Source organism: Sus scrofa, chromosome 11 (assembly GCF_054392235.1).
Source record: "Sus scrofa isolate SSC_HxYL_T2T_F1_AM1 chromosome 11, Sscrofa_HxYL_maternal_Yorkshire_Landrace_v2.0, whole genome shotgun sequence".
In the NCBI taxonomy this organism is placed as follows: domain Eukaryota; kingdom Metazoa; phylum Chordata; class Mammalia; order Artiodactyla; family Suidae; genus Sus; species Sus scrofa.
In genome coordinates, this window is record NC_139393.1 from 64,812,837 (window position 1) to 64,821,541 (window position 8,705).

General features: G+C 52.3%; 1 protein-coding gene and 1 long non-coding RNA gene across 2 annotated transcripts in view; one reads left to right on the forward strand and one right to left on the reverse strand.

The window, feature by feature from the left end:
* LOC146398663 (uncharacterized) overlaps nucleotides 1–3,734 on the reverse strand; it is a 177,891-nt gene extending 174,157 nt beyond the window's left edge. The window contains exon 1 of the long non-coding RNA XR_014820090.1: nucleotides 3,072–3,734. This is a non-coding gene — a long non-coding RNA (uncharacterized LOC146398663). The remainder of the gene's footprint in view (nucleotides 1–3,071) is intronic.
* Nucleotides 870–8,354, forward strand: SLITRK5 (SLIT and NTRK like family member 5). Its single transcript, XM_013980614.3, has 2 exons — nucleotides 870–988; nucleotides 4,078–8,354. The coding sequence occupies exon 2, from the start codon at nucleotides 4,086–4,088 to the stop codon at nucleotides 6,978–6,980; it is 2,895 nt and encodes a 964-aa protein (XP_013836068.3). The 5' UTR covers nucleotides 870–988; nucleotides 4,078–4,085; the 3' UTR covers nucleotides 6,981–8,354.
* Nucleotides 8,355–8,705: the final 351 nt, after the last annotated feature.

Here is an 8,705-nt window from a genome sequence, read left to right on the forward strand (position 1 = left end):
TTTTTCAATCCAAAGATCGCACAGTCCCACGCTCGTGTTACGCACATGGTCCAAGACTCCTCTGTCTCCCACGAATGTGACATCCAAGGGGGAGGGGGGCTCCGGTTCCGCCGGGGGGAGCCCAGGGACGCCTTCGCCCTCGGCTGCCATCTATCGGCCACGGAGCGCCGGCTTCGCCCCGGGCCCATCATGTCTGCTGCAGCTTGGCTCGCTCCAGTGGCGCGACAATAAACAAGTGCACCGGACGGGGTCCTGCGCCCGTGCTGAAGCGGATGTCTTAGAGACCCCAGCGATGCTTACTACGATGTCACCTCCTCACCGCCCCCGAAGGAAGACGCGACTTTCTCTGAGTGTTTTAGACCCGCGGGGCTGGGGCTGTCGGGACACGTCACAGGCTTAAAACAACGCTGTTCCTGCACCCCGGGCCCCCCAAGGATATCGGAGATAGAAAATCCCAAATAATGACGATCGTGCGCCGCATGTGGGGAAGGAAATAGAGGAAAAGCCCCTGCAAACACCGGGAGCGATAATACAGCCAAGAGGATGTGGGAATCTTACAAATACTAATTAGGGGCCGCCGCGGCGGCGGCGGCGGGCTCGGCGCGGGGACAGCGGCGACAAGATCCCAGCGCGGTGGTCGCCGCTGCGCAGGGGGCGGAGGACAGCGCAGGAACCTCAGCCGCCGCCGGAGCAGCCGAGGGGCCGGTGCCACCTTCGCTCGCCCCCTCACTACCATGTACAGTGTGCGCTGCAAGAAGAAGGCGGGCGATGTATGCACACCCCTGCGCCCCTCTCCCTCTGGCTCGTCCTCGGGCGTGCGCCACTGACCAGGGGGGAATGTGGTGAAGACAGAGAGGAGAGCCGAGGGGGGAGGGGAGGGCCGGCCGGCGCGAACCCAGGCCGGAGGGTGCGAGGAGCCAGAGGCGGCTGGAGGGGGCGGCGGCCGCTGCCTGCTTGGAGAAAGTTGGCCCCTCTGCAGATGGCAACTGTAAGTACGCGCCTAGGGGGTGCGGCGAAGGGTGCCGGGGACCCGGCGATCGCGCGGGTGGGAGCGAGCGTGCGGGCGAGCGTGAGTGTGAGCTGGTGCTCGGCAGGGCTGACCGTCACGTTGGCGGGGCCGGCGGGGCCAGGCAGCTTGCTCCGCGTACCCCTCCTCGGGTTCTGCGCCTCCTCCCCCTCCAACAGCTCCCTCCCCGCCCCGCCCGGCTCCCGCTCCGGGCCCCTCCAGCTAAGCGCCTCTACCACCGGTCCTCCGCCGCCCCCTCCCCCCTCCCTTCCCAGCCCGCCGCTCGCGATCGCCCCCCCGCCCCCCCTACCCCGCTGCCCGCTCAGACTACCGCGGAGTGCGCCGGGGAGAACCGGTTGGGGAGCCCCGGAACCCGCGGTCGCCACCGCGGCGGCGGCCCGGGGCTGGCGGCGTCCGGGCGCCTCTTTCCTCCAGCCGGTCGCATCGCAGGGCTCGCCCTGCCTGGGCTCCCGAACCCCAGTGCACACCCCAAAGAGATATTTTTTCTAAGGGTGGCTGTGATGAGTGGGCCCTGGAGATGTGAGACTGGGTAAGTCGGCCGTTTACTTTGCAAAAGAGGCTCCAGTGTGTGTGTCTGTGTGTGTGGCGGCCGAGTGGCTTTCTTACCCTCTCCTCCCGCCCCTTCTTCCTCCCCTTTCCCTTCCTTCGCTTTGGGGCGGGGTGGGGGAGGGGGAGCCTCGCGTCCTGGAACTCCGGGTGCTTCTGCCTGGGCCGCGGTGCAAGCAGCTGTGCCGGGAGCCGCGGGTCCGGCCTGGGTGCCTGGCTCCAGCCCGCCTAGCTCTACCACCGCTTAATGTAGGGATGTTCAGGTCGACGATCCAGGGTTTAAATACCTTGGGGGAAAACAAATACAGTTCCTTCGCCTCCCCCCCAATCTGAGAATGTGCAGCGTACCCGCGAATTTACATCGGAGATGCGTTTCCCTGTCAGAATGTCAGCCTTCCTTGGCTCATTCAACTTTATTTTCTCAAATTTTCGGGCTGCTTTGATGGCGAGGAGGAGGGGAAAGGGAGTGGGGTGTGAGAGGAAGCTCTTCGACCCTGCCTAGCGAGAACTGAATTAGAGTTGTAAACGCTGGAGTTTAATATTGACTGGACACTTTTTGTGAAGGGCTGTCAGAGGGGTGGGAGGTGAATGGGGGCGGGGAAGTACCAGAAGGGAGGGGGAGGGGATCCAACCCCGGCTGACTGGATGTGCCGATTTGATCCAGCGGAGAACGGAAATTTCAAGGTAAACGTTTTGCTTTCATATAGGATGCTTTTGCCGCTTTTAAGCCGGGAGGTGTTTGTAGCTGCGTTGAGAGGTCGGGGATACTTGTGAGGTTTATACACTGGGGTTCCCATTCGTGTCGACACGTCTGGGTGGCCACACGTGAATGATTCGCAGGCACACTTGCACATGTGCGTGCGTGAGAATGCAGGGGCTCTTAATAACGCAGGCTGGAGTCGGCTTGGGGATCAATATCGAGATCTCCAGGCTTGAACCCTTGACTCAGAAACATCGTGGCTTTAGTTTTGGGTTGCTATTCGACATTAGACTTCGGTGGTGGTGAGACAGATGTAGGGTTGACCAGAGAAAAGGCATTGGTTTCCCGAGCCCAGCATTTCTACCAAATGTTCCCTCCCCCCTTCCCCCAACCAACGCAACACGAACTCACACACTCTCACACACTCGCTCCATTTATGTCCTTTCCTTTATAAGTGCTTCTGTCGACTCGAAGTAGGAAGTCGAAGGAAGCCTTTAAGGGGACACAAAGAAAGCCAGAAAAAAAGGGGGAGGGGTCTAGATCGATTTCTTGAGGAGATGAAATTCGGATATTAAAGCACTGACCTGTGTCACTCGCTGTTCTCCCTCCCTGCCACCCTTCTATCTTGCCTCTTAATCAACCCAAGTGCCCTTTCTCCGGGAAAAAGGGGGGGGGGGCCTGGGAGGAGGAGTAAAGCACTGATAATTAAATATAATAAGCAACTCCAAAGACGGGGAGGCTGGTGAGGTGGTAGTTCAGTCCAAATTTTGCTAATTCAGTAAGGTTAGTTTTGCATACCGTGGCAAACAGACGCGGAGCCCGAGGTAAGGGAGGCTTTGGCGCTGGTCCTTGGTTTACTTTTAGCTGATTCCCGGTAAGCGGTAGGAACGTCTTCTTTAAACTCCAGGTGTCTATCGGAGGTGTTCCGGGATTGCGGATGCCTTCGCAGAGTTCTTTGTAATCCGTCGTGCGGAACTATTTCAGTGGCTTAAAGAAGCGGTTTGGTAGCATCGCTGACATGATCAATGAGAAGTGGACGCAGGGCGCTCTCAGAGAAGCGCTGCTAAGTGGCACCGTGCATGCAATTAGGACGCTGATGTGCTTAATAGCGTGGTAGTGAAGTCCACCATCAAAGCGAACACTCTCTCCTTTTTCTCCATACTCAAAGCTCCTGAAGACAATTGATGATTAAGAGCTTCTTCCGGGTCCTTTTGATGCATTATCTTCCATCCTTTTTGCCTCTGAAAAGTAATCTTTCGGTTCCCACCCTGGCATTTCCAGCGACGGTTTTAAAATAGCCCAAGTATTGTGGTTCCTGGCTTTTCTGTGAGAATGGGAGACCTTCACTGGAACTGTTAACTGAAGATGTTCTGAAAGAAAGGCAGAGGGACTGGGTGTAGGTGAGGTGGAGAACCTTGTTAAAATGGTGCTTCTTTTCTCTTAAATTAGAACCATGAAACTGAACTGACAGCCATTTTATGTATATTTATGGATTGGTTTTGAAAGGGGAGGGGGGAGCAGGGAAGAACACTAAAATGGGACTTTATCTAACCTGCCCTTATCTTGTAAAGAGCAGCATGTTCCTGTTATCATTAGGAAGTGAAATCAACCTTTAAATCAAAATGAATATCAGGTTTTAATAAAGTCTGGAGAATGCTGATGTACCACTGGAGAGGGGTTTCATTCATATACTCTCCTTCTGGATTTCAGAGAAATATTAGGAAAGAGAGAGACTTTCTGACTGATCCTTTAAATTTTTGTCATATTCTGTTATTTCCTTTTTTCCTCTCTCTCTCCCTTGCAGGAGATAAAATGCACACTTGCTGCCCCCCAGTAACTTTGGAACAGGACCTTCACAGAAAAATGCAGAGCTGGATGCTGCAGACTCTAGCGTTTGCTCTAACATCTCTCGTCCTTTCGTGTGCAGAAACCATCGATTATTATGGGGAAATCTGTGACAATGCATGTCCTTGTGAGGAAAAGGATGGCATTCTAACTGTGAGCTGTGAAAACCGGGGGATCATCAGCCTTTCTGAAATTAGCCCTCCCCGTTTCCCAATCTACCACCTCTTGTTGTCTGGAAACCTTTTAAACCGTCTCTATCCCAATGAGTTTGTCAATTACACTGGGGCTTCAATTTTGCATCTGGGTAGCAATGTTATCCAGGACATTGAGACCGGGGCTTTCCATGGCCTTCGGGGTTTAAGGAGATTGCATCTAAACAATAATAAACTGGAACTTCTGCGTGATGATACCTTCCTTGGCTTGGAGAGTCTGGAATACCTACAGGTCGATTACAATTACATCAGTGTCATTGAACCCAATGCTTTTGGGAAACTGCATTTGTTGCAGGTGCTTATCCTCAATGACAATCTCTTGTCCAGTTTACCCAACAACCTTTTCCGTTTTGTGCCCTTAACGCACTTGGACCTGAGGGGGAACCGGCTGAAACTTCTGCCCTATATGGGGCTGCTGCAGCATATGGATAAAGTTGTGGAGTTACAGCTGGAGGAAAATCCCTGGAATTGCTCCTGTGAGCTGATCTCTCTGAAGGATTGGTTAGATAGCATCTCCTACTCAGCCCTGGTGGGGGATGTGGTTTGTGAGACCCCCTTTCGCTTACATGGCCGGGACTTGGACGAAGTGTCCAAGCAGGAACTTTGCCCAAGGAAACTTATTTCAGACTATGAGATGAGGCCACAGACGCCTTTGAGCACCACGGGGTATTTACATACCACCCCAGCCTCCGTGAATTCCGTGGCCACTTCTTCCTCTGCTGTTTACAAACCCCCCTTGAAGCCCCCCAAGGGGACCCGCCAACCCAACAAGCCCAGGGTGCGCCCCACCTCTCGGCAACCCTCCAAGGACCTGGGCTACAGCAACTATGGCCCCAGCATCGCCTACCAGACCAAATCTCCTGTGCCTTTGGAGTGTCCCACCGCGTGCACTTGCAACCTGCAAATCTCCGATCTGGGCCTCAACGTCAACTGCCAGGAGCGCAAGATTGAGAGCATCGCAGAGTTGCAGCCCAAGCCCTACAACCCCAAGAAAATGTATCTGACAGAGAACTACATTGCCCTGGTGCGCAGGAGCGACTTCCTGGAGGCCACTGGGCTGGACCTCCTACACCTGGGCAACAACCGCATCTCCATGATCCAGGACCGCGCCTTCGGGGACCTCACCAACCTGAGGCGCCTCTACCTAAATGGCAACAGGATCGAAAGGCTGAGCCCGGAGTTGTTCTATGGCCTGCAGAGCCTGCAGTACCTTTTCCTTCAGTACAATCTCATACGCGAAATTCAGCCTGGGACTTTCGATCCTGTCCCAAACCTCCAGCTGCTATTCCTGAATAACAACCTCCTGCAGACCATGCCCTCAGGCGTCTTCTCAGGCCTGACCCTCCTCAGGCTGAACCTGAGGAGTAACCACTTCACCTCCCTGCCGGTGAGTGGAGTTCTGGACCAGCTGAAGTCACTCATCCAAATCGACCTGCACGACAACCCCTGGGATTGTACCTGCGACGTCGTGGGCATGAAGCTGTGGGTGGAGCAGCTCAAAGTGGGTGTCTTGGTGGACGAGGTCATCTGCAAGGCGCCCAAGAAGTTTGCTGAGACGGATATGCGCTCCATTAAGTCAGAGCTGCTCTGCCCAGATTACTCTGACGTGGTGGTTTCCACACCGACGCCCTCCTCCATCCAGGTCCCGGTGAGGACCAGCGCGGTGACCCCCGCCGTGCGGTTGAACAGCACAGGGGCACCAGCGGGCTTGGGAGCGGGTGGAGGCGCGTCATCGGTGCCCTTGTCCGTGTTGATCCTCAGCCTGCTGCTGGTGTTCATTATGTCGGTTTTTGTGGCTGCCGGGCTCTTCGTGCTAGTCATGAAGCGCAGAAAGAAGAACCAGAGCGACCACACCAGCACCAACAATTCCGACGTGAGCTCCTTCAACATGCAGTACAGTGTGTATGGCGGCGGCGGCGGCGGCGGCGCGGGAGGCCACCCGCACGCGCACGTGCACCACCGCGGGCCTGCGCTGCCCAAGGTGAAGACGCCCGCCGGCCACGTGTACGAGTACATCCCCCATCCACTGGGCCACATGTGCAAAAACCCCATCTACCGCTCCAGAGAGGGCAACTCTGTGGAGGATTACAAAGACCTGCACGAGCTCAAGGTCACCTACAGCAGCAACCACCACCTGCAGCAGCAGCCGCCGCCGCCGCCGCCGCCGCCGCAGCCGCAGCAGCAGCCCCAGCAGCAGCCCCCACCGCAGCTGCAGCTGCAGCCGGGGGAGGAGGAGAGGCGGGAAAGCCACCACTTGCGGAGCCCCGCCTATAGCGTCAGCACCATCGAGCCCCGGGAGGATCTACTGTCGCCGGTGCAGGACACCGACCGCTTTTACAGGGGCATTTTAGAACCAGATAAACACTGCTCCACCACCCCCGCCGGCAATAGCCTCCCGGAATACCCCAAATTCCCGTGCAGCCCCGCTGCTTACACTTTCTCCCCTAACTATGACCTGAGACGCCCCCATCAGTATTTGCACCCGGGGGCAGGGGACAGCAGGCTGCGGGAACCGGTGCTCTACAGCCCCCCCAGTGCTGTCTTTGTAGAACCCAACCGGAACGAATATCTGGAGTTAAAAGCAAAACTAAACGTTGAGCCGGACTACCTCGAAGTGCTGGAAAAACAGACCACATTTAGCCAGTTCTAAAGGCAAAGAAACTCCCTGGGAGCTTTTGCATTTAAAACAAACAAGCAAGCAGACACACACCGTGAACACATTTGATTAATTGTGTTGTTTCAACGTTAAGGGTGAAGTGCCTTGGCACGAGATTCTCAGCTTAGGCGGAAGATACTGAAAGGGTGTGCAATTTCCTTTTCATATTACACGTGGGGAAACATTTGTGTAAACTGGGCACACCACTTTCTCTTCTTGCGTGTGGGGGAGGCGAGAAGGGCTTTATGGAAGGCAATTTGCTGTGCAGGTGACTTGTTAAAGGTCGCAGTCATTTTTGTAGTGGTTGGAAGTGCTAAGAGTGGTGAAAGGTGGCAGCGCATAGATTCTACTCTTCCTCTTTTGCTCCCTTCTCATCCCTTTCTCCCCCTTTGAGCCACGGGTGGGTCTAAATGGTTTTTGTGGAGAGATTAGCACACCCCAAGTTTGTTTTTTCTCTCTCTCTCTCCTTCTCCCCCGCCCCATCATCTTCTCCCTCTCCCTCCTCTGCTTCCTCTCTATCTCAGCCTCCCTCCTCTCTCATTCCTTTCCTTTCTTTTTAAAGGATGTGTTTGTATGCATTCTGGACATTTGAATTTAAAAAACAAAAGTGTTGTGATCTTGAAAAAGATCACCATAGATGTGGACAAATCATTAAAATTACAGAGCTATATGATCCATAATTGATTAGTCAAAATAACTTATTGATGAAATATACAAATATTTTATTGTAGCACCTATTTTTATATGCACATTTAGCATTTCTCTTTCCTTCACTATTTAGCCTATGATTTTCACAGAGGTGTCACACTATATCAGAAGCTGCATTTCCAAAACTCAAATGATATCAGGAAGGCATTTAACAACATTACAAATACAGAGAACTTAATGGCAAAATCTTAAAAGTCAATGCAACCCACCCAATTGGATCTATGTGGTTTTTTGGGGGAAAAAAAGCAAACCTGATTGTATCCCAATGTATAAAAGAAAAATATTTAGGGCAATTAATTGGGCCATTTGAGTGAGAATCATGTGCAAGTTTCTGGTTTTATTAGAGAAGACTTAAAAGTATTTTTATTAGTCAACCAAAATGATGTGTTGATTTGACTACTATTGTAGCCGATTTTTGATTGTTTAACCAAACCCAGTTGCATTTGTACAGATCCACGTGTACTGGCACCTCAGAAGACCAAATGATGGACTGTACAAATCTCTATATAATGTCTTTATCCCCTTGGGCAGCAAGCAATGATGATAACTACGAACAGGATCTCTGTAAGATGGGGCTACTGTTGTTACAGTCTCATATGTATCCCAGCACATGTAATTTTTTAAATAGTTTCTGAATAAACACTTGATAACTATGTCAAATATGAGGGACTGAAGTAATGATTACTTAAGGTGCAAAAGAAATAGTTATGTGTGATTGTCTGAATCGCCATTATTAACAATTTAAGACAAGTAGCTAACTTTTATTCCTAAGAGAAAAAAAATGTTCCCCTGATTATAAAATTTTAGAAATATATATATATATAATTACACCATTGTTGGTTCAGGAAAATATGTTTATCTAAAGGTGTCATTTAATGTGTGGTATTAATGAAATTTCAATTGTATACTTCTTTTCCTTACTGAAGTATTCGTCTAACATGTGGAGCATGGTAAGTAATATATTGCATATTCAATTCTGTCATGCCAGTATTATTTATTCAGTCTACAATT

Bases quoted from the DNA above. Each gene is read 5' to 3' on its own strand.
- SLITRK5 (XM_013980614.3), top strand. From the start codon at position 4,086: ATGCACACTTGCTGCCCCCCAGTAACTTTGGAACAGGACCTTCACAGA.